Below are 26775 nucleotides of genomic sequence, written 5' to 3' on the forward strand. Positions count from 1 at the left end.
ATTACTGTATTTTGATTTGTTTAGCAGATTACTTATTCATTTTCATGCCAACATTTGAGTTGGGGGGGTGGGGGGGGGGGGGGGGGGGAAAGGCCTATGAAAAATAAATTTATTTAATTTATTATTTTAAAAATGTCTGTTATACCCTACTTTTGGAAAATCAACACAAGTCAGGGGGTATTAATGGTATGACCAAAAGGTTCCGGGTACACAAGCCAAAAAAAGGTTCTCAGTGTGCAGGCCATAAATCCGTTTTGTGTTGAGAAAAAGCAACCTTTCTTTTCTTCACCTGCTCCTCAGTTGATATCTCACTGCCCTTTTCATCAGCAGTATCGTCTGATTTGGGAACGTTCACAGGCTCTCTTTTACCCCAGCATGCATCGCTCTATTCTCATTTTGTTAAAAATGAGAAATAGAGAATGAGCAAAGTCCTTGTTCTAATGAGCAAAATGCTTGTTGTTATTCTGTTGTTATTCTGCGGTGCGTATATGTGGTACGCGTGTATGGTGATCCGATGTGTAGCCATCGGCTCACCATACGCGTGTTCGCACCAGCACGTGACCTATGCGGTCTTATTATATCCGAACACATTCTGCATGATAACCAAGTGATAGCTTATGCTTGAACTGTTTCCATCTGTAATGCCAGACGCACTGGCGCCCCGTCCCTTGTCCTCAGTTGGGAGCGTCCAGAGCACGTTGCTCTAGATACACTATGAAAAATCAAATGACACATTTGGGGAAATAAAAAAAGATTTCCATACAGTTGGAGTGGAACAGAACGTGCTCGAAGCTTATTTCCGAACGCACCCAACTCTGTCACTGCAACAGGAGAGAGTGTAGGAGGAAGCTGGCTACAGCACTTTAAAATCACACTGCGACTTTCAATCACGTCTTAAACTGAGTGAGCATGAAAACATGAACTCGCTCCATGCGACTGGATGAAAGTTTTACTGACAGACACTGAAAAATTGCCTGATTTGCGAGCATTTTGTTCACAGTCTTGAACCCCGCTTAACGAAAAATGATTCACTCAAGAAGAACTTGGGGGGCAGTTTCTAGGACGCAAACTAAATTTCTTCCATGAAAATGATTAAAATTATATGGAAAAAGAGCTTTTATACATTGTTAGACAACAAGATCTCTTTAAAATATATGAGGAGCTGTTCATGCATTAGGTGTATTCTGATGTTGAACATTCAGGTTTAACAATTCGATGCTTCTGCACTTAAATCTGCTGTGAAAGTCTCTGAAGACAAAAAAAAAAGAAAAAAAAGACACTGGTTGGAATAAATGCAATGGCTTCAGGGGGGAGTCACAGGGGTATACTGACGCGTCAAAGGTCAGGCAACTTTTTGCTGATGTTGCTGTGTAGATAACTCATAAGCCCCGAGAGGCAAGTGGGAGGAAAAGCAATTCTGGTGATTTACTTACTCAACTTCCAACTTTCGTCATCTGAAAATCTATGACTTCAAAGTGGAAAAAATATGTTTTTTTGCAGGATAAACTTTCAACCTACTTTATCTTATATTGTGAAACAACTGATTGTGATAAGCAGATAGATTAAGCATGTTCATAAACACATTTATAATTGATCTGATCCTAAGATTTCACTCAGATTTGACTTGATCCAATAGTGTGATATGTGGAAAACATGCATATAATTAAGAATACATACATAACTTGGTTGAATATATCATATTGCCAGGTATACCTTCATGATGTCCAGTCTCTCCTCATCACAGCGTACAAAGACACTTGATGAGGATGACAGAGGCAGAGAGGTGGAAAGGGTGACAGCCTCTTGGGCAAGTCGACGGGATCTGGCTGCACTGTTTGTATCGTTGGCATTCTTCACCTGAGACATGTAATGGTAGTTGACCTTGAACATCAGCTTCCCATCCTCATCCTCTGATACCATTTCAAAAGTATCTGAATAGAGAGAAAAGTGTGTTCAAGTTGTGCCTTATTACAGGAAAAAACTCATAACCACGAATTATTCATTCATTCTCCAATCCGCTTTATCCTCACGAGGGTCGCGGGGGGGCGGGGGGGGGGGGGGTGCTGAAGGCAGTCAGTGGGGAACAGCCCCGAAGTGGGTGCCAGCCAAGCGCAGAGCACACAGAGACGAACAAACATCCACACTCACACTCACAACGAGGAACAATTTAGAGTGTTCCATGAACCTGCCATGCATGTTTTTGGAATGTAGGAGCAAACCAGAGTACCTAGAGAAAACCCACGCAGGCCCGCGAGAACATGCAAACTCCACACAGGAAGGCCGCAGCCGGGATCGAAACCACAACCTCTGCACTGTGAGGTCTACGCATTAACCACCTGCCGACCGGGCTGCCCAACCAGGAATTAATTATAGCATAAATTGTCTCCAATTAAGTGGGGACTGTGAAAGGAATCAAAGTATTTATGGCAAAGTAAAAGAATGATAAGGTACTCAATGGTTTTAGTATCTGGTTGAAATGAAAGAAAATAGTAAATGTAAGCATGTACATTGCACTATACCTAAAAAAAGTCATTTCGAATCATATTTAAGTTGAGTTTCCAAGGATACAAAGTTGCAAGGACTATTTTGTATGGCATTTTTGTTTGTTTTGTTGTCGAACCACCACACAATTCCACATGGAATGGAACAAAATAAAATCCCCAAGATCCCAAATTAGCACAGTAAGTCCCAAGACTTGTGAAAATAACACAAGATAAAATAAATTTGATAATGGCGTAGGCATAATGCAACAAACATTCGGCAAAGATGGAAGGCAACAAAAGTGTGGATGTGGCAGAATGAAAATGCAAGAGGCTTGAATTTCACATGATATTTCCAAGTTCATTTTGTACCCGACAATAAGATTGCTCAAAAATGAAGTGTTCAATGTATAGGGATGAATTGGCATGATGCTATGATGAGCGATTGGAGTTCGGTAGTTGAATTTTAGTAGTTGAATAAACACTCAGTTTTGAAATCAAGGAATAATCTTTTTTATTCATCAGTGATTAATCAGTAATCAAGTAATCGTGATTATATTTTCCATATTATATATATATTTCCATATTATCCATAATCTTCCAGACCCAATTCTAGGGAGTCTCTTCCCTCTCCCGTTGTACATGCTCTTGATCTTCTTTACACATGCTGCATTATCAGCGTGTGGTGAAATCTACAAACGCATGCAGCGATTTCCACTTGCGAGTGTGGGATTGTTTGCCCTGCCTCAGGCTTGAATTGTCAACCTGTATTTAAGTTTCATTATATTCATACCACCTGTCGGCCTCAGCTTGTGATATCAAAAGATCTTGTGTTGTGCCAAAGTGAACAATAGATGAAAAAGCTCAACACTTTTTCTTTTGTTGGACGGTCGTTTACTTCTGAGGCTTTTGGTGCTTGACTTGGCAAAAAAGTAAAAACATGAGAATTATCCCCGTTGAGCAAGAAAGTGAAATAGGCACAGCCAAGTTGAGCTGCTTAAATTCTTCGACCACAAACAAATGCCAGCATATATTTGTGTCAGGAGTCACTTATAAATTACTCGAGATGGAGGTTCAAAAAAATCTATTCAATATCGTAATGAAGCCCAAAATGATTAAATTGTTAGAGGAATCTATGAGCAAAATTGTATCATGTTTAAAGTTTCATTTAATTTGGACACGTCTAAACGTTTGGGTGCGTATCCAGCACCCCCAAATGCCTGTGCACAAAGGCGCTGGCCACCTGACCGGAGGGCTGTTGAAGTCCACAATTAGCACGTCAATGCAGGAGGGCGATCAGAGGAGAGAGGGCGAGACTCTGTCACAAAGGGAGAATGAAGGGGGAACAGCGGTTGAACAACAAAAGACGATTTGAGAACACCCGTCACGCCCAGGCGACATTCGTCGTCCGCAAAGTCTCCAACATGTTGATTCAGCGTAGACCAGACAGAAATACGTCAACGTACCGGTGGTTCAAAACTTAAACCAAGGTAACCAATTACTACTGAGGGGCCGGACCGGGGCCGTGGTATGCAAATATTGGGGGCAGTGTTTTTCTTGTATGTTACAATAAAATTTAAGAACTGGCGGAGAGGGAGGGGAGTGTGATCATCAGGGCAACTGCTGTCGTTCGCTCTCAGAGATTCCTCCCGCCGATATTGAAGACAATTTTCCCTGTGTGCCGAGTCATTTCTTTAACTTTGTCCGAGAAAAACTAACAGAAACTTGAACACCCTAAATTGCTCCTAGGTGTGAATTTGAGTGTGGATGGTTGTTTGGTGCCCTACGATTGGTTGGCAACCACTTCAGGATGTACCTCGCTTCTCGCCCAATGTTAGCCGGGATATGGGCCCAAATGTGTTTTTTTAAAAAATTTCTGAGTTGTAACACAATGCAGGATGATCATATTAGAGAGAATGGCATCTGTTTACAGTCCCATATTTTCACGACCATAAGACGCACATAAAAGTCTCACATTTTCTCCAAAATGGATGGGGCGCCTATAATATGCAACAAGTTCCAAATCTGTGAATGCTGTTGTGTGACTTCAATGGTCTGCTTGACAAAGTGATGTTGAGCCGACACCTTGCTTGTACAGAGGAAAGGCGGACGTAACTGAGGACAGCATGCAGACATTAAAGTGGGAAGGGTGGACGTGAAAAAGGACACTAAAAGCACGCCCCAAGTAGGTCCTAGCTTACTCACTTGGGGTACGACGAGTAATGAGGGACACTTAACATGCTATATGAATACTTTGCATTTTGAAATACAAGAAAAAGCCTACATGGATGGGGTGCTGTTCACTTTCGATATTCTCTGTGAACAACACTGTTGAGAAGAAGGCGACCAGCACGGTACCGATACGCACAACGGGGTACGTGAAGCCAGTTTTTACTCTTGCACTTGATTGCCATAGGAATGGACAGAAAGTAAAGCTGCGAGCGGCGTGGGAGCGATGGAGAATACAGCTTTCCTTAGACTGAGAGGTAGTGTTGGGTGAGTTACGCCAACATTTGTGAATGGGCTGTGGATGCTTGGGTTCATGTGTCTGCTTGTAATATTGTTGGAGTTTAGACAAAAGGTATCATTTCTGAGGAGCCGAGATTGACGTTAACAATGATGCAAGGGAACCTGGCAGGCTTGATTGTGAACTTGCTCAGCTGTTCATTTCGGATAGAGAACATTCGGACTTTGATGGATATAATAATAAGGATTGATTAAAAAAAATAGCGTGAGCATATTGTTGAAAATGTACAATACAAACTCAGCTTTGCGAGACTAATAAAGGTTTTCATATCTTATCTTAGCTCCCACTGCCTTTTTAAAAACACACGCGAGCATGCATAATGCTGCCGTATTGTTTAAGCTTGCATACGTTTTACCATGCCGCCGCGCAATAATACAATATGTCTTGTGTATGTGTTAAATACAGAAATAACTGACACTACGCCTTTTAATACGGTAGATAAACAGAAACAAATAAAAAAACAACTGCTTGCAAATAAACGTGAAGAAATGGTCTCACCAAACTGCAGCTTCTTCATGGCAGCAACGTATTTTTCTTCAAGAGAACGCAGGATAGAAAGGGGCTTGGGTCTGCTTGATACCTTTCTTGAAGTCTCAACCAATTTCCTCTCTGTTAAACAAGATGTATTGCAAGCAGAGATGAACAGGTTGGAGTGTAATACAACTGTGTGCCCAACTGGGGCCATGGAAACATCATTTTTTTTTTCCCCAAGATGGCGCCCGAGTAGGCAGCCTTCGGCAAGTGCTCTTCAAGAGCCTTGCTTTTTTGTTCTTTTTTGGTGTTTTTGTCTTTTGTTTTGTTACATGTTGTTTGTTGTTTCATCGTGCGGACCTGATATGGACTGTTTTCAGCGTTTTTTGGCCACGACATTCGTCAAAGGAGAAGCATCTGTGCTTGGTGGCTGTGCCTTCTCGGCAGCACGCCTGTACCAGCACAGATTTTGGTTGGGAGGAATGTCTGCGCCATTGACTGTCGGGGCTGGACAGACCTGGGGCGCTTGCGTTTTTTGCGCCTGTAATGGGCAGCATTTTTCACAACCCCGTTTTGTTCAGTGGCTATGTCGGCGCTGTTGGACAGTCGGCGTTGGTGCGGCTGAATGGATGGCTGCTGAAGTTGAGGATGAGGAGAGAGGAGCGTTGGCGCAGAGCGCTGATGCGCATTTGGAACCGTGAGTCGCTGTTTAGAATTGAAATGGATTTCCATGGGACAGGAGAAGTGAATGGATGCTACAGCTTCTTGTTGACTTTGAAACTTAGCTTGTAGCTGACGTGTGCACATTTTGAGCATGACGTCTCTGATCCACTGGTTAAAGGAAACTTTGATTCTCTCCTCTTTCATCTCAAACTGCTTCAAACAACATAGTGTGTGATGGAAAAGTGGTTATGACTGCATGACTGCCTGTGTTTTATGTTATGTGTTGTGTTTATTGTTTTACTTGATGTTAACTGTTTTGTTAAGCGCTTTGTTACAGCTGCCGCTGTTGTGAAAGCGCTATATAAATCAGCATGTATTGTATTGTATCATGTCATAGCCTCGCTAGACTTAAGGGTTTTTTTCTGCACAGAATGACTACTTAAATATCTGTATGAAAATAAAAAGATCAAGTTTGAAGGGAACTGGTTGAGAATTGTCATTTGTGCTGGCTGACAACATCAGATGGTGGATGGGTGAAATGACCTTGATACATGACTGGGAAAATGAATTATGTATATTTTTCCTTCATTTGATTTTTTGTTATTGTTGTTTTTTTACGTGAGTTTTGTATGTCAGACACTATAATTAGTTTGAAAGCAGCCTAAGCACTTAAGGCAGAAATTTTGTTGAGATCATGTTTTTTAAAGATACATTCCTCAAGAGAACTCCCTTAATTAAATGATTATTAATTTGTCAAGGGGTTCATGTTGCAAGGTACACATCGAAAAAAAAAATCTATGATGTGATTTGTGAGGCCTTAAACAGATGGAATTCATAAAGGGAAGTAATATAGCATTGATTTCTATACCCACAGCCCGCATACTTTTACTGTGTTTAATAGTCAGTTCTGCACCTCAGTGATCAGTTGGCTCGCTATTTATATGGGCAGAGCATTAAAATTCTGTCTAGCTTGAATGCGTGGTTGGGGGATAATTAAGAGTACTGTCAGGCAACAAGGTAATGAGGGTTTTGGTGTGCAGTCAAGATTTTATTCATCTGCTATTTTATTAAGGTGACTAATTATGTTGGAAGACTCTTATTTTCTGCATTTTTCTGCTTCGAGTCATTGCCATGGACTCACCGTGCCTTAACTGTCTCTGTTTAAAAGCTAGATACATGTGTGGAAGCGTTTTCAAATGCTCTCCTCTATGTTATACAAGTGCAAATCCAACTCAAGATGTTGCTTCATGTTCCACAGAATAAATGAGGAAAATGTGTGATGTGTAATATTGTACATGCTGGAAATTTTTTACTTCAAAGTTAACCGTCAATGATCAATTCTGAAGACGTTCAAGGTTGGCCTTGGTTGCTTCTGAATATATGACCTACAGTCAGAAGTTACGAAAGTTGAGTACTTTTGGGTTGAATAAAGTGTCAATTTCTGTGTCCTTACACTAAGGATGAAGAAGAACAACGTATGAAATGAAGAGGATTGCCAAGTTAGAGCCAGACAATAAGGCAAACACATGGTGAAGTTTGGTTTTTGCTGTTTTATAGTAGTGCCCCAGAAGTCAGACTTAATGAGATACTAAATTTATTTAGCCATTTTCGGTGATAAAAGGGAGAAGGGATACTTTACTTATCTAGTCATTTTCCGCACTAAAAAGTTAATATTTTGTCTATACTATCATAAATTTGATAGCTTTTTTATTTTTCCAAGTACACTTAACACCTTTAAAGACGCCTTTTACCACTTTCTGTTGACAGGAAGTGGCATAATGTGTACTCAGGGGTCAGGTAACCGAGTTTCCAAGGTGTCAATTGCACATTAAAAATAATGAGGAAATCTAATTCATTATAGACAAACTTTTAACAACTGCAAATGGTAAAATAACTTCAGTAGCCCTTTAAGATTGAACTCACACAGATTAGAAACAATGTGAAATTTGCTGCAACAGTCGTAAAATAGAAATAGGCACATGCATCTACCTTGGTTAGCTTGCCGGAGGCTCGTCGTCGCAGCATAGACTATCTCAGCTGTCCTCTGGATGTCGGGCACAAGAAGAGTGAGGCCCTCAGGCTCTGGGTCTGAGCTATCTGGCTTCACAACGCCTTTGCTTTTATCTTTCTTTGACCTGTAATACACAAATATACATTTATTCATAATGTAGCACCAAATATAATACTCAAAATTTTGAAATGGGTGTTTCCTCGTAGATATGAGACAACCAGGCCGACAACAACCGATCTATTTGATAATCAGGGTCAATTTTGAAATTTTGCATCATTAAGTGAAAATTCCATCTGTGATCCAATTTTCCCCAAAATAAAAATAAAGACTCCTCCGAACTCCGTTTTGGAAAACCAACACTGCATTCTGGTCTTCTCAGGTCTCATATTAATTGTTTTACTAACTGTAGGTCCCATGTCTCATATTAATTATTTTACTAACTGTAGGTTTCAGTTCGTAACAAAATACTGCAGTGAGACTCCTAACGAGCACAAGAGAGTTTTGATCAAATTACTCCATACTGGCCAACTGGCAAGTTTTGTTACTTAGTCATAACATATTCTGGGACTTTGCTCCTTCCTAACTCACCAACTTAATAGTGCTGTACATTTCTTCCCGAAACGATCACTTAAAATAGACTTGTCATTTGGTGATACTGAGAGCTAAAAAGAAGTCCACTGGTTCCAGATCCAGAGTGTTCTAGGGCATTTGGGCTCCAATGCTGTGAAATGCCCTACCTGTCGAGATGAGTTACTACCTCAGTAGAAATTCTTAAATCTTGATTTCCGACTTATTTTTATACTCTTGCATTTAGTTAAACTACATATAGGACTGTTTTGCTCTCGCTTCTTCCTTCTCCTGCGCATCCTCCACTAATTGGAGAGCGGGCTAAGTAACAATGACCAAATTTAATGTTGCTGTACGCAATATGCACCGATTAAGCGGGACAAGATGTCAGGTGGGCCTCCTTCCCAAAGGCGTCGTGACAGAGAATTCTGCATCGACCGACAGGGCTGTGTTTTGAAGTGGACCCATTAATCCAGAGGTGTCTTCCTGCAGTGCTTCATCTTATTAAATGGACTCCCACGCTATTCTAAAAAGTAGTTAGACATTGTATAGCATGACATTATGGGTTAAATGCTGCCCATTTAGCATCCATTGCAAGACATTAAAAGGTGAAATCCAAGGTCAAGTTCAATTAGTGTCAGATCACACCATCTGTTGTTGAGCCAAAGTGGACAACTTGGCCAATGATGACATCTCGGTTGAAAATAAATCATTAAAAATTTGAATTTGCCAAACTGGATGTTAAAAAGGCACAAAAACATCTGGGAGGATGTCTTAGGAATAGGCAAGTCAAAAGTGGAATTTCAATTGTGACGCTGTGTTGATCACAGAGGCAAAATTGAAACATGCCAAGAACAGAACACTGCACCTCCTGTGAAACATGGAAGAGGCTCTGTTATGTTCTGGCCTACAAAGGGTGTGACAAAGGGTGTTTTGAATCTGTGAGGATACAACAAAACTTCAACACTGTCAAGGAATTCTCGAGAGAGATGTGCTGCCCAGTGTCAGAAAGCTTGATGTCAGTCACCGATCATGGGTCTCACTAAACAAGATGACCCAAAACACAGGTAAAAACACCCACAAATGACTAATAGCAAAACAGTGGACTACTTTGAAGTTGCCTTCTATGAGCTGTGATCTATGTAAAACCTGTTACAAATCTGCTTTCGCAGCTGAAACATGGCGTCTGAGGAAAGCACCATTCAAAACTGAGCACAGGAGCAGTTCCCCATGGTGAGTGGGCCAAAATACTGAGAAAAGCTGAGAAGTGCAGAAGTCTCAAGAGAAAATTACAAAAATCATTTGATTGCAGTAAGTGCCTCAAAAGGTTGGGCAAAAAATATCGTTTAATCATTTTTGTCCAGGCCTGTTTCATTTTCTTTTTCAAATAATTCTATTGAACCACAATTTAAAAGCAATTTCTGATTTTATTGGTAATCTGTTTTTAAAAATGTATTCTTGCAATTATCAGATGGAAGTTATTTCTTTCACCCATGTGGGTTCTTCTTTCACTAACGGTGCGGTACCAACAATTTTGTTCACATGCAAGTCCCACCTGAGGCGATTCGTGTACGTGTCAACGCATGTCTTCATTTTGGCCAGCAGCATTCCAACAGAAGTCTGCCCCTCCGAGTGTTCTTCATCCTCCTCTTCTTCATCCTGCCCTCGGTCACCAGACAAAGGAAGCAGCAGAGGGACGAGGGATGTGCAGGTTGAGATGGCCCGAAGCAGCTCCAGTAATGCCCGATACAGGGGCACATGACGCGCCATATCCAGAACTACAAAGACACAAAATAGTGCTTAATATCAATTTACAGTTTAGTGGGAATATTATATATATATATATATATATATATATATATATAAAGAAAATTATGACAGTTTCACCCTGGATTACACTAAGCAAATAACACAATCAGATAACAGTCAGCTGGTGACTTCTCATTTCCTTGATAACCATGGTGACCATGGAAAATATTCCTCCACAAGGTCCATATTTGGGGCCTGCATGAAGCAAATACCACACACACACTACCGCAAGGATTTGGGGGAATCTACAGAACAGCATTTAGTCCTTGGTCGACAAATCTTGGTAAGGCTTAATCAGGCCATCTCCTCTTTTTGGTTTTGGAATACAATCATTAATACAATCATCACGTCACAGGGTGGTTCTCTGAAAACAGGTTCCATCTCCGGAGTAAATTACATCAAGTACTCCTGATTTCTCATTATTCATGGCAGCACTTGGTGCCATGACCCCGCAAAGTACAGGTTACTGTAGTCGGTCGAGTATGCCATGGTTTGCTTCAGTGGAGGCGGGCTAAAAAAAACTATGTTTATGTCAGCCGTCTGAATGGAATAGGCCCGTGGTCATTTGTATTTCTCGTTTCCAACCAATGCCACCACAGAGCATTGTACTGTGTGGTATTTCTCTTATTTGAAGATCTGATAGGGTTGATAGAAGGTGGTCACACAGGAACCGTAAGTGCAAATAATGAATGAACAATGCTGAGTCTTATGAATGTTGTCAGGCTATATTTTCTCCCTGCCCACAATCAAGATTCTTAACCCTCAGTTTTCTCACACCATCTTTTTCAACCAATTTCGAATGTACTCAACCAACACAGCCCCTTGCTAAGATCCCTGTGGTCATAGCTGACAAAGTGATATTTGGTATTTTACTGGAGTGTGAGGTGGTGGTGGGACCATCCACATAAAGAAAACAAATAGGGTTCATGGGTGGTATTGTTAAATTATTAAAATAAAAATGAAATTATTTGAGTTGAAAACAACCTTGAGTTATAACATATCTTGAAATAACGTCACTAAAAATGGGTTCAAAAAACGTGTGCAATGCATAATTGCTTGAATACGGTTTTGAGCAAGTCAACTAACCAGAAAGATCTGAAATTTCAATACATGATGAAAAAAAAGCAGTGTTATGCAAACTAAAATAAGCTCTGACAAATAGTGTCTGTCTCAGTGTGCTTGCCTGCCAAAGACGTGGACAGTGTACTCTGTCCATACAGTCACGACCACTATCATCAGCATCAAAAAAAAGGGTGGGTTGGGAGTGGGAGAAACCACTTCCCATTTTATTACTTTTCTCTCCAGCGCACATAACACCACACGTCAAGTGCTAAATTTCGTCTCGCTATCACCATGACAACAACTAGAGGCAGGTGCACATCAGTGATGCAATGACATTGCTTGAGAGCTTCAACTTCACTCTGCTGTAACTGAGATTTAGTGTATGTTTCATTGGACAATGAGAACACCCACTACACGCAGCGCGACTTACAAAACTGCCAAAATAGTACAGGCATTAGGGTGCAAATGGTTGCTCGTAGTCGTGGTGTTTAATCGTTTCCCTTAGGAACAGTGGGGAAAAAAAGCAAATGGGACATAACCGGTGAGTGGCTAATAATCTAACTAAAGATCATGGTTGAAGTGTGTCAGGTCTTCTTCAACCTTTTAAGACAAATGAGCAGTTTAGAGAATGAAATGGTAAAGTTTTGCCAACACATTATCTGCCTCAGTGGACAGTGTAATAATGTGCATTAAAGCGGCGAGTCAGTTGAACAAACAGGAAAAAGTAGCCCAAGATTTAAGAAGAACCTTTCCTGTAAGGAAGTCATATAATCTCTTTTGTCTCACTTTGAAAAGCCACAAATTGTCCCCAAAAAAAATCAAACTGATTCTATTATCTAGGACAATTTTCCCCTCACTGCCAATCAGTAATCCATCTACAAAAGATGGATGGAAATAAGCTTGAAGCTTGGTATGTGGTCAGTTTAATAGGACGCTTCTAAGAGTCATGTACCAGACACCTTAAAACTAAATCATTAACATCGGTTAGTATGTATTTTGTAAACCATGCAAAATACATACGGACTGAGTGATGCCTTCACTGATATGATTAAATTGCATGCTAGAGAATGAGAAGGAACAGTGTTGCTTCGCGAAAGTTAATTAGGCCTGAATTAGGAGTTGTTTTTCTGTAGTCACTTGATTAGCAAACGGCATTCTTCAAACCAGAGATGCATGGCTGTCGACGTCTTTACAGAGACATTAAATCTATGAGGACAAAATGCTAACTTCAGCCAAATTGAAAGCAAAACAAAGTTGAGATATTAAGTACTCTTCCAAACATAATATACAAAGTTGAAACCAGCTGTTTACATCCATTATAGAAAAATGCAAACACCCCCCCCCCCCCGCCCCCCCGTCTGACATGCAATCAGACTTAACTCTTCCTGTTCTAGGTCAATTAGGCTTACCAAAATAATTATTATTTATTTATGCCAGTGTGTGTGTGTGTGTGTGTGTGTGCGCGCATAATTTACCCTCGTTTGTAAAATGCCTTGTTCACATGCCTTTTTAGGTCTGCCCATAAATTTCCATTAAAATTGAGAAAAGGTGCAAAGGAAAACCAATTTGCATCATATAATTGGTTTTGATTTAAGACGAATTGCTAAATTTTAAAATGTACCACCCTTGAGTCATATCAAACCACAGGAAATCTAATGTTGCTGATGATTTGCGTTTTCTTTGAAAAATTATCTGAACTTGAAAAATGTCAACATAACTTAATTTCAAAAGCTACAGACATAAAATACGGAATTGAACTGTAATCCCACGGAATTGTTCTCCTTCAAAATGTACCTTCCTTAATGGGATGCTGTTCCCATGCTTGCAAGTTTCTCCCTTTTCATCCGAATGATGCTCATTATGTCCAAACAGTTCAATTTTAGTGTCGTCTGACCACAGAACATGTCTCCAAAAATTAAAGTCTTTGTCCTTGTGTGCAACTGTAATCTGGATTTTTTTTTCTCCTAAGTAATGGATTTCTTCCTGGCAGTGAGCCCATGTCACTTACAGGACTCGGTTTCCTGCGGATAATGACACACGTCTTAACGGCTTTAAACAACATCTTTACAAGGTCTTTTGTAAAGATGCGTACAATTGAAAAGATGTGGCACCTTCAGGGATCTCAAAATTGCACCCAATGATAAACTAGACTTGCGCAAGTCCACAATTCTCTTACTGATATCTTGGTTGACTTCTTTTGACTTTCCAATTATGTTACACATGGTGCTTCACGATTGTGTCGAAATTCATCCACAGGTGTGTCTCTTATGAACTGAAATGTTCTCGATAAACACCTCCCAAGCCTCCCAAGACATGACATCATCATCTGTGTTTTCCCAAATTGTTGAATGGATAGCAATTTCACGGCAAGTGCACTTTTGAATTTGAAGAATGCACTGAAAAATGGTCACCAAAATTTCCTTCTTTCATTATTCTGGCATTTAGTAAATAGAAATACTTAACATTCCATCGAAGCCTCCTGATGTTTCATGATGAGTAATTAAACCGGGCGACGATCGTACTTTGAGTACACAGATAGAACAGAGAAATAAAATGCTCGATAATATAGCCATTCAGGTATGTTTTACAGCAATCTAAGACCAGAGATGACTACGCGTACACGATGGCTGTCACAGAATCACCCCCTTTAGAGATAAATAACGTACGCACAGATCCCCTCTGCCCCCCATCCCTTTTCATTGCCTCCTGCTTTGTCCTCCGCCCAGCTTCAACCAATTTTTATTTCACCACTGCTTCAAACTGCCCCCCTTCCTTCCTCTATCGCTCTTCTGCATGGCTCTGTCCAACAAACATCAGCTGGAGATGGGCTCCACGTCACACCAACAGGAGTGTTGATATGACATTTAAAAAAAAAAAGGTTTCCTCCCTTTTTACATTTGTGCTGTTTTGGTGGAAGCTGTGCTTCTGTGTGCACAACCAGCCCCCACAGCAGGGAGAGGGGAGGAGAGAACGCTAAGCGTGAGCAATGTTGTTTCCCCCACCCTCCTCTTTCTTCTTGCTCATTCTTATGCTCCTTCATTGCCACGGCCATCAGGATCCATCCTCCCTCTTTTGCCATCATTCTGCTCGGTTATGCAATGCACAGTCCTGCCATGGTATCTAACTGGTGTTGAGGACCCACCGTAACACTGCTGTCACTGCCGGTACGTTAACATCTCGAAGGCTATAGTAATCGTCTGGCTCTGCGGCTGGCTCTGCCTCTCCACAGTGATCTAATCTATGGAATATTTGGGCTTTTTATCTTCCTCTGGAATATCAACAACCAGACCTGGCTACTTCAGGGACCTGTGCATTCTCCGTTAGAAGATTGGAGGCATGGTGGCATAGAGACATCAGCTGACACACCTACACAACTATCAGACAATGATATATCGTTCGGGGTCGGATGCATCCGGAATGAGCAAGATACTTGATTGAGAAGCACTAATTGGACTGTTTCCCAGAAGAATCCGGTGCAAGAAAGATGTAACTGACAGAGCAAGCGGGGTGGGTAAATTAACCAACACTATGAGGAGGGAGTTGGGAGAATTGTGCAGAAGAGTTGACACGAAACAGGGAACCACAAGGGAAGGGATGGAAAGAAAGGTGGGAAGAGAGAAGAGAGCTTGCCATCACCATCATCAAATAAAGCTGGTTGTACTTAAGCAGATGAAAAATTACTGAAAACTAAGAAGGGTCTGACTGAATTCAAATTTCAGGGGACATTGGACTTGATGGTGTTTTGAACTGGATGTGACAAGGTGGGTTTCCCTGGAAGTACAGTTGAGCAAAGCTGCTCACCCCCCCCACCCCCCCTTCGCCTGCAGGTTTCCATATGTAGCATGCCTTTAAATCTGAGGAATTTTATGAAGATCCAAAAAGCATGGATCATCAGTAGTGACGGCATATTTTTCAGGAAAAAACGCAGAAGCTCTCCGTTCACAAATACACCCAGCAAAAAGGAAAAAAACAAACAAACATCTTATTGCTCATGTACTGTATTTGTCTTGCTGTAGGACACACTGCAGCTTTTTAATAATTGTGTTTTCTTACACGAGGATGCGAATGACGCTTGTTAACGCCACAGAGCATCTGGGGTATTTAATCATTTACAGCACATGAAAATCAGTGGGCGGACGTGAGAGGTTCTAATGGCAGCATTTAATCATGCTTCTTTTGACAGGACAACCATGAAACATTACCGCTGGTAATTTTGCAATTTCATCCCAGATAATCCAATGTTATGCTTATCCAATTGTTGACATAAAGTCTGAAATGAGTCCTTATCTCCAAGTTTGTGGCAGGTCAGTAAAAATGGTGACCCCAGCGCTGCATGGCCATATTTGGTTTAATTTATGATGGATACACTTTAGTGAGAGGAGTTTACCAAAGCCGTTCTAATGTACAACCTATTCAGTTAACATTCGAAAACTGACAGGTGTATTGTTTATTTCTTTTTATTCCAGATACGGGTCACCTTGAGAGGTTAGGGGAGTTGCAAGATCATGGGCACCACAGTTATCACACTTGATGATGTGCGTGCACTGGAGCTGAAGGAGGAGCAGGAAGAATCCATCTTGGCCATGTTAGGCATCGTTGGCACATTCCTCAACCTATTTGTAATTGTGTTTGTATACATTTACACCACATTATAATGAATAAGATATTTTCGTAACAATTGACTTTTAGAAACGACTACAAGACATTGAGAGAACAATATCAAGTTAGGAAAGATTGTTCAAAAAGTTTGAAATGAATCTCATCCTAATTGAGAGGTGGGATAAGTTAGAGGAACTGTGTGAAGACATGGAAAACATAACAAGTCAAAGTCATGAGCTGGAAAGATAGCGAAGGGTTGGAAGAGACAGCATGAAACATGAAGAAGGTATTACTGGAACTGGAACTGTGATGGACATACGCAAGAGCTCAACCAGGACTGACATCCCTACGATTCAGCAAACTATAAACTGGGCCTCAAAGTCGTTTTTTTTTCTAACTGCTGATACAATGAAATTTTCATGTCATATGTTGTCTCTTACCTGAAATATATTTAAAAAGAGAGACTAAGCTGGTAGTTGCTTTGATTTGCCCATAGGTTAACAAAGCATTTGACTATAAAGAGAGTACAAGATGAAACTGAAGTCCTTTATCCTCATTAAAATTTGTTATCATTTAAAAGCCAAAGGATATTTTTGCCTCATTATGTGGGCTATCACAGTTGCAGAAAATAATTAATAATTAGGTATCATATTGAAATATTTTACAAGGATTATCTTGGAACAGTAAAAGAAAACTTAATTGAGCTATTACTCCTAATAGCATTTTATTTAAGAGTTAATGTAAATAAATCAGAGTGCAAGCGATCAATGGATCTGATCCAACCTGTCGCGGGACATTTTCACTAGAAGATAGTGAGTCATGGTCATCTCTGTAGGGAGTGGTTCATCCAGCATCGGCAGGGAAAATGTGAAACCTTACGGTTTCACACTGAAAATAGTATGGAAAAAAAAATTCTGAGCAACAGCCCATTTAGAGAGCCAAGTCAGTCAGGTCGCATTTGCCTTGTTCTTTCTGTCACGGTGATGTTTATGCATTACTTAAAATGGGAGTGCGGTGGGACAACAATGCTGCCCTAACTGATGTGAGTGGCAAAAATATTAAGGGCTCCAGTTACCAGTTACCATACCAGTTACAGAGTTGTACATTAACAATGGCCAGATGACCCGGGGCCACTACGAGTCTGTCAGGCCACCCGAAGTTCGCTGACGCTGGCCCCACTGGTCCAGTACACATTTGATCCATAAATAGAATAAAATCAACACGTTCATGATATTTATGAATCATTATTGAGTATTTGTTCGTGAGCATGGCGCGTGCGTGCCTGCACGCACGCAAACGCACACACATATGCTGGTGTTGGCATGAAACCGACTCAGTCAAAATTTGGCACGTTTCATATTTCTTAGGACTGTCACTATCTATCATTTTTAGAATCGATTAATCTAATGATTATTTTATTGATTAATTGAACACATTTCCATTTAAAAGCATCTTTTCTGATTACTGTTTATAAATCTGTTACCGTTTATCTAGTATTGATAAATGCTTAACTTATTCACTCCCAAAGACGTTTTTAAATGTCTTTTCAGACTTGGTCTAGAATTGGCGGGTACTGAATGAGTTAAAAAACAAACTCATTAAAAATTTTTGAAATGGAGATCTATTTCTTCGGCACGGATTCATGTGAATTTCTGGGCTTCAGGTTCAACTATATGTCATACAGATTATTCCTATTATGACTGAACATAAAGAATATTTTTCTAACAGATTAAACTGCATATTATTTTGCCATAAATTTATTATGACTCAGTTCCTGATGTGGTCCCTAAAAATAAGTTAAAATGAAAAAGAAGCATATGTAACCTCCCCCACCACACACACACATACCGTATTTTCCGAATAATAAGGCACACCTAAAGCTATCAATTTTCTCAAACGTTGACAGTGCGCCTTATAATTCGCTGCACCTTAGGAAAAAAAAAAGTGTGTTTCCGGTAACGCGACCAACCGAGAATTTCTACGTTGAAAATGCAGACCATAAAGTTTTATGAGCATTTTGTCCTCATAGATTTAAGAAAATAGCATCCATTGATATATCGTTATTTGATGAACACCATGGGCCGAGTATAAACCACGTGAAAATAGCACAGTGTCAATGTGCCACCGGTGAATTCTATGACATTGATGATATGGATATGTCAGTGTTTCAAGTTTTAAATACTCGATCGATTCATTTGAGATGTATAGAAAAAACACAAGAAATAGTGGCAAAAACAGAAAGTGTAGATGTATTCGATGTCATGATGAAAGCAGCACGTTCAGAAAAGGAGAAATACAAAGAATTTCAGAAGAAAACTCCAAGGTAGGTGGGTCTACAACGTGTAACTAGACAGATTTTGAGTTCTGAAACAGTCAGAATGTGTTATGTTTTATGGTTATTTTGTTAAACTTTTTGATGAAAAAAAAAATACATTAAACTGTCCTACCTTCTGACCCTATGCTTAAATTTCATGTTACCCAAAACACACTATCTTTTTTGTTTGGCCTTATACAGTACATGGTGTTTGTTACAGTCGCTTTATAGTCCCCACTGAGTTGTTTTCCTGTTAGTGTTCCTATGCTACCTAGTGGTGATTATTTGTAGGAACCAATTGTAACCGAAAAGCATTCTGTCCAACACTAATAGACAAGTGAATTCACCAACACACTCAAACAGAAAACTACTTAGCTCTGCGCGGTAATAATGAAACGAAGATAAAACCAGAAGCATAGTTAACTACTGGCTAAACAAAGCAAGTAGGACACAAGCAAGACTTCTAAAGATAGTATTTAGCCCCTTGTGGATGTGAGCCCATGAGGTGTGTGTGCCTTTTTGTTGAATCAATTGTCTTCATAATGTTTGTCTTCCATTCAATGATTTGTAATCCCATTTGTATTTGTTTCATGTCTGTGACCAATTCTCATGGCTTGTCAATGAATAAACCTTGTATTTTTATGGACTTTGTGTTGTGCTTCATGCTACATCCAGAGGGAGCTACATATAGATCAAAATTCTGATTTCTTGGACGTAGTATTAGAAATAAAAAATAAAGAAGATGGCACAATGTCTTTGTATGTTTGTAATAATGTAACATTCTCCTCCACCATCACACTCAGCACCCGTTCTCAAGGATGTGTACTGAGCCCCCTGTTGTTCACGCTCTACACATTTGACTGCTCTCCGACTCGTATTAGTGGTCCAGTTTGCGGAAAGTTTTTAACATGATAACACTCAAACCATTCTAGGAAATGTTCAATTACTCGAGCCACAAGCAATTCACTCTGAGCATGGAAATCGCCAGAAACGGACTGAGTAAGAATCGCTTCCTTGTTTTTCAAAGTCTCGTAGATTTGAGTCTTTCCAACTCAAGGCATCTCCTGAATGTTTTGTACTTTGTTACCCGCTTTGTTTAATTAGATACATATCACTTTCCCTTCCATGGTCATTACTCTCTCCCTCTTTCTTCGTCTTCCCCTCTCTCCCTGTGCTCAGCAACTCGAAGTCAGTGTGCCACCCGGTGTTGAAATACCTGTCATTACAAGTCCAAATGAAATGAATGCAATAAACCTAAATTGTGCACCAATCTTCGGCGGGCCGGATTAAAAAGACCAACGGGCCGCATCCGACCCGCGGGCCGTAGTTTGCCCACCCTGCTGTAGTGTATTCTCTTTAGCGTAGCATCATCTAGTGGATGGATAGCGCAACCGCAGCTACTATCGTAGTATCTATTCTATGCGCCTTATAATTCAGATTCAGAAAACTTTATTTATCCCCGCGGGGCAAATAGAGTAAATGAATGCAATGCACCCTCTATTTGAAAACAGTTTTAAAATGAGCCATTCATCGACGTTGCGCTTTATAATCCGGATTACCGAGTGTAGAAAATCCGCGCACAAGCTCACGCACACAATTTTTAAAAAATTTAAACCAAATAACCATAAAACAAACTAAGAAGACATTGAATGCGCTGCTGCGCGGCCAGCGCTGCCGCCATCAATTATTTTTCTCCCCGCTCTGCATTCGGGGGGCCCGGGGTGCGCCGCCGCCTCCGCCTCCGCCGATGTCTTCCTCCGCCCTCGGTGTTTACTCGGCCCGTGGTGTTCAACAAATAGTTCGCCGATTTTTTTCGATACATCAATGTATCTATTTTCTTAACATTACGGTGCGAGCATGTAACACAACAGTAACACAGAAAACGCGGTTTAAACTGTCGTCGCAGATCGCGGCCGCCGCCATGTTTCAATGTTGTTGACAAACGACAGAGCAAACGACGCACGCGCTCAACTTGAATATCCCGAGAGTTTGCACTGATGTAAACCCTCTACACAAAAATGTAGAGGGTTGTTTGAAAAAAAAAATGCAGACCGTCAATTTTTTTTTTGACAGAAATTCTCGGTCGGTCGCGTTACCGGAAACGCACTACTTTTTTTTCTACGCCTAATATGGGAGGAAGCCAGAGTACCAGTCAAAACCCCAAGCCAGCACTGAGAAAATGTGCGACCTTTGCAGCGGAAGGCCTGAGCCAAGATTCAGAACCTCTGTCTGTGATGCAGACAAGCTAACCACATGGCCAACTGTGTCACTAATCAGGCCCAATTGTAAAGTCTACAAAAAAATTTAACTTTGAATTTCACAATGAATAGAAAAAGTGTCACTCTTTGTTCTGAACATACACGGTCAGACAAAAGCGCAGATGCACACGTGTACACACACACACACACACGCACACGCACACGCACACGCACGCACAAACACACAATTTTATCGTTCGACATCAGTGTTTAGTCCTTCAATTATATTATTCTTCACTCCCTGGTTGAGCAGTAGAATTTATTTCTGTCTAGCAGCTCTTTGGACACCAGAGGCGGAGGAGGAAGAGGAGGGGGAGGAGGAGGAGGCCTCTTTTTTTTTCGCTGCAGCCAGCTCTCTGTGACATTTATTGAAGGACCAGAGATGCTGGGCAACTGTCTCTTACAGAAATTGATCAAAGAGCTACCAGCTTTTATTTAAACACATCATGTTCATTTGGTAATGCAGTGGCATTCCCCTTGAAAAGACATTCTATCGGCCACACTTCAAATAAAGTGGTCATATGTATGAGGCTGGACACATATCACTCACTCACTACCTAAGTGAACTGAACTTTGTCAGCTACGGCGAATGAAAAATGCAATTAAAATTCAAAGAAAGCCATCTTCACCCAATAGAAAAGTTGGAATGTAAGCCGGCGGGGCCTGGAAATACTTATCGATAAGCCTTGCCCAGTTGTATCAACAAAATTAATGAATGGAATATGGGCTTACCGGAATCATTCCGTAGGTAGGAGGACATAGCAGGGATGAGACAGGACTGACTGAGCAGGTCCTGCAGCACTACTGGGAGTGCTGAGCTGTTGTGGGTTCTGCTCTCTGCTGAAGATGGATCAGTGCTGTGGAAGCTGCTGGAACCTGCGGCATTAATGTAGCTTGCCAAGACCTAGGAAACGGAACCACGTTATCAGAGGAGATAATTAAGTCTAATCACTGAACACAAACGGCTTCACTAATACACAGCAAAGTATTACTGTCCTATAATGATAGATATTTTTCATCCTTGTTAACTCATCCACTCCCAAAGACGTTTTTAAACGTCTTTTCAGACTTGGTCCAGAATTGGCTGGTACTGAATGAGTTAATTTTCAGCAAATCTGTATGATTAAAAAAAAAACTGACATTAACTGTTGATACACTTCGGATTATGTGTAATGCTGCTTATAGCGCAGCGCGCGTCTTCCGAGCAGTACGTTGAATCACTCGAACAGAATGCCGACTTACCTGGAGAAGACAAGTAACATGCTCCTCCTCGAGACGTTGCTTTGTGAGAGCCTGCTCAACATCCCATCCTGAGGCTGTGGATCCAGTGCCAAAACCGGTTCCTTTGGCCCAATAAAGCTGCTGCTCCTCACTGGTTCCTCCACCATGACAATTTGACATCTGTGGCTGTCAAGAACATGCATCAGACATTGTAAGATGACAGCAACTCTACAATAATTATCTTACAAATGATATACAAAGTGAACAGAACTAATTCCGAAGCAAATTTGACAATCAATGTTGAGAGATGTGCGATATCAAAGGTCATGTTGGAGCAGGCACGTCTCATATTCTGTTTTTGAAGGCAACATTGAATTTTCTTCAAAGTTTGTGACCTGAATTTTCCCAGGGACTGAAAAACATGAAGACAAATCAATGTTCAACACATCTTTTGCACATGCTGCAAACAGGTCAGTGTCATGTGTCTGCCCTGCAATCCAACTACATCGATTGGCGCCGGACAAGTTTATTTTACATGGATATTGGCCACGCATGGACACAACATCAATTTTATAAGTTATTGATCAATTGAATCGATATAACTAAAGTAATTGTAAACTCAAAATTCCCATTCCCCTTTTATTTGTATTCAAGTTTGCATGTTGTTTGTTGGATTGGAAAGTTCCATTCCATATGGGAACGTTTGGGGGTTGCTCACATATTCTGAATGATTTTTTGCAAACAGTAAAGCTAAATTGGGTTTAAATTAAAATCCAATGGAATGGCATTGTTTTTATTTGGTGTTACCTCTAATTACCGCAGTATTGGTTTATTTACAGAAAAGCCATTGTTAGCAAAATATTTTAAAAACCCATCATCGTGTCACAATTTTTCGTTCAAAAAGACTGCTATATCGCTTTGTGACAAATCATTTCGCCTTCTCTCGACATGTTATAACGGTAACATAAATACATAAATAAATAAATAAACTACAAATAATAACCCTACAACACAATTGCGGATTGTGCAGCCACTTTTGTTAATGCCCTATGAACTTGGGCGGAATCATATTCAGATTTTGTCTCATCAGATCTACTGTGGGGTATAAAAGCAAATTCATTCAAATATTCCATTGACAAAATACTCCTGGACTTAACTGTATGTCCATAGACAAGTCTAACAAAGCTGAAACCAGTTTAACTGAATTAGGGGGATGAGCATCCTGCTTTTTGAAGAGACTATGTTTTGACTGACTGTCTCTGCTCCCCTTCAAGCTCAAGGTCAGCCAGAGAAATATATTTGGCTGTTGTTCAAGTCATCTACCTTATGAACTGTCCTCAGCTATGAGACCTCCATCAATTCACAAGGAAAGGAAAAGAAAGAACAGGGATAGTACGTCAAAACAAATGTGCCTGTTTTTGCACAGAACTCACATGGAGGACTCTAAATACAAAGCTCCAAATATGTAGTTGAATACTGTCCAAATCATCACACATCAATCAACATTTTCCAACCACTTCTGGTGCACAAATCGAAATGTCTATGACAAAACTAAATGCATCTTTCCAGGTTGAAAAGTCGGTCTTGCTATTATTCTGGGGCTGACAGAGGTTTAGGTAAAAGAGGTGTATGGAGAGAGATGTCTGTTTTACAAAAGGGGTAAGTGTCAGTGAACCATACCTCGGAGACATTGCTGCTTGCATTGGGGTTCCGGGGGGCATGGTGGCTGAGAGCTGATAGACAGGCCAAAATAAGGTGAATGGCACCGATCTCCAAAGCCATGCGACGGAGCAGCACGCCATCGTCAGTAGTGAGAGGAGTGCTTCTGAACAATGCTCGGAGGACATGAAAGGGCAATGTGGGCAACACGTTTGCTGACGGAGATTGCAGGATGTGACCTGGAGGGGATAGCAAAAGAACAAAAACCAAGTATTCAACAAGAAAGGAGCAGTTCACTCAATTGTTGGTGGCAATTTAAAGGAGCATTTAAGAATTGAGTAAGTGTGCATGATAGCAAAGGTTGAAAAACCTGCTTGTCAACACTTAAAACTAGATATATTCGAACTTACTGCCCTCTCCATCATCTGTGACACCAAGAACCAGGCGCAGCAGGCACTGGGCATGTTTTCTCTCCTTCAGCAGCACTTCTGCGTAGCCTGGCAGCCGCAGGAACAGGCCAAATGCTGCCAGGGAATGGGCAGGGATGGGTGACATTGTTTGCACTGAGGACGAAGATGAAGACGCCGACTGGGACTGCTGCTTGTTGATGGGGGGTGGCTCGGCAGCAATGGACTCGGGCGCCTCGTAGACCAGCTCTCCGGATTGCTCAATGGTGACCCACTCAAACTGATCAGTGTCTTTTGGTTTCTCCTGGGTTGCAGAGGGCACAACTGGTGCACTGACCTGTAGCCAAGAGAATAGGGCACTTCAATAAAGGTCAGAGATGTGAGATACTGAGTTTTTATACTGTGGGGAGGAAGATCTTGTGTGTCGTGATATTTTAAAACCTAAAACATTATATGTATGTGTCTGAATACATCGCAAAGTAGTGTAATTATAAGAAATTATTTTTCATATCAACTTACTACAAGTAGCAGCAAGTTAGCAAGTTGCATTTATATGAATACAAGTGAATTAAAGTCAATTAAATATGCTCAGCTGTATTATTTTTTTTTACTATGTGCAAAAATATAAGCGGTTTAAGGCAATTATTGTATTCGTGAATTTCTACTTCAACTCCACTTATTCCGGTTGAGTGCACTATACAAGTGAAAACCCATTTGCCATTTTATATCCTCTTGACTCAAAATTGCAAATAGTATAAAAGTCAATAAGCTAGTTGGACTTTTATCTATGAGTTACAAAAATAAAGAGATGTTTTATAACATACAATTCTTCGTTTTTACTTACTTGTGGTTAAATGTGCAATGAACATAATGCTGACTTAATGAACTTCATTACTTTTGAGTTGATAGATTATCCTCTATTTGAGTGAGTGTATGTTCCCAAGGCAATTTAAGATATGTGAAATAAGTATATGATGCATGTCTCATATACTCATTTATGTCTCTAAATTATTACATTTATTAAAAGGGGAGACAAATCTGAATAAGTACAGGAATTGACCCATGAACCAAAGAACTTGTGCCACCCTTGGCTGCAATAACTGAATTCAAGATTTTCATTAACTGATGCAAATTCTTGATTCGTAATTTTGGCCCACTCTTTCCTAAATTATTTTAACAAAGGTTCCCATGTCTATAAAGCTATTATTGCTTTGTTCATAGATCCACCAAAGTAATGATTTCTAATAACTTCTGCCGATAACTTTGCTGCTGTTTTAGTCATAGAACGCTTTCCTTGGTTGTACACTGATAGAGGCCATTTATGCCTAAAATGTTTCTTTTAGTTCCTTGATTGGCTGTTCTAATGCAAATATCACCTGCTGAATGACATCAGGATATAGCATGGGTAGCCTCTCTGCAATGAGCGCCAGGCCACCCATTCCAGCAAAAACTTGCAACGGCGACTGGATGGGGTGCGTTTCGAGTAAGGACTCATCAGTTGTGGTGTCGAGACATTCTTCGCCGGGAGTCATAGGTTCATCTTCAGGGCAGTTGTTCAGCATGTCAGTGTGATCCACTAAAAGATAAAGGAAAACGAGAACCAGCTGTTGGGAGTTCAAAGCATTTTTTCAAGAAGAATACATCCTGTGTTTTTTGTCTGATAAGACCACAGAAGAGTAACCGTATATGGAAATGACTGAGACTGCGGAGAGGGGTTCTGCGTGCTCAGGGCACATAAGCAATTCAATGTAATTTAACCCAGGGGTGTCAAACTCATTTTTTGCCGCGGGCCACATTATTGTTCCCGGTTCCCTTGGAGGGCCGTTACGACTGTGAAACCATACCGGGAAGTCAAGAAAATTTGTTTATTTTAAGTTACTGTAATGAGGGTTTTGGTAACAATAAAACTTACAATCGCTCTCTTGTATATTACATATGAGAATTTGAAATTTTGGTTAAAATTTTAGCAAGCATCATAGAAGTCAACATGTTTGATTTGCTTTCGCAGGCCACATCAAATGATGTAGCGGGCCAGATCTGGGCCCCGGGCCTTGAGTTTGACATCGATTTAACCAGTGTGACGGAGCAGGAGTTTCTTTGAGCCAAAAATATCCTACATACTAATTTGTGTTATTTGACTCATCATTTGCTTATTACATCAGCATCAAGAACGCTTAAACGTGGTATGGATTGTATATTGTGAGTGTGTCAATCAACATTTTCTGTGTAAAAATACAGTTGGATAGAAAGTGAGTGGTCTTAATGTTTCACAGAAATGCCTTTCTGTACCTTTCTCGGTGCGCAACCGTTTGAAAGAGTCCGTCTTAGAGAGACCAGGGTCAGAAATGACTTTGGACCCCAGTCTAACTGTGAGGTTGATTGACTGGTAGCCCTGTGGCATCTTGCGGTCATACAGTAGTGTCAGTAGTTGGGCCAAAGTCATCTCTGGTGCGAGGGGCTGACCTAGAGAGAAGGATGAAACAAACATAAGATTTATATGCCTGCATGTTATCTTTGCATAGGATTAGGTTGTACCTGGAAGCAGTTTGTGGTAGAGGTGGAAGACAGGCACGCTGATGCTTTTGGCACAAGGGTCCACACCTGATGAGGGCGTCAACTTGTCACTCATCACCCGACCCCGTCTCGATGGGGGTCTAGGAGGAGTTGATAAAGCTCGCTTGGACTGGGACTTCAAACCTAAGAAAAAGAAAAAAATCGCTCATTTTG

At 40.7% G+C, this 26775-nt stretch overlaps 1 protein-coding gene across 3 annotated transcripts in view; it reads right to left on the reverse strand.

Moving 5' to 3' along the window:
- The window catches only part of birc6 (baculoviral IAP repeat containing 6), a 116567-nt gene that overhangs the window by 19391 nt on the left and 70401 nt on the right, over positions 1-26775 (reverse strand). For all 3 annotated transcript variants that reach the window (XM_052080968.1, XM_052080969.1, XM_052080967.1), the window contains exons 58-68: positions 26584-26745; positions 26338-26511; positions 25425-25624; positions 24052-24385; positions 23663-23880; positions 22004-22168; positions 21494-21665; positions 10275-10497; positions 8131-8276; positions 5506-5616; positions 1714-1931 (exon numbers count right to left, since the gene is read on the reverse strand). In XM_052080968.1, coding sequence (XP_051936928.1) covers positions 1714-1931; positions 5506-5616; positions 8131-8276; positions 10275-10497; positions 21494-21665; positions 22004-22168; positions 23663-23880; positions 24052-24385; positions 25425-25624; positions 26338-26511; positions 26584-26745 — 2123 coding nt within the window. The remainder of the gene's footprint in view (positions 1-1713; positions 1932-5505; positions 5617-8130; positions 8277-10274; positions 10498-21493; positions 21666-22003; positions 22169-23662; positions 23881-24051; positions 24386-25424; positions 25625-26337; positions 26512-26583; positions 26746-26775) is intronic.

This window comes from Hippocampus zosterae, chromosome 11 (assembly GCF_025434085.1).
Source record: "Hippocampus zosterae strain Florida chromosome 11, ASM2543408v3, whole genome shotgun sequence".
NCBI classification, from domain to species: domain Eukaryota; kingdom Metazoa; phylum Chordata; class Actinopteri; order Syngnathiformes; family Syngnathidae; genus Hippocampus; species Hippocampus zosterae.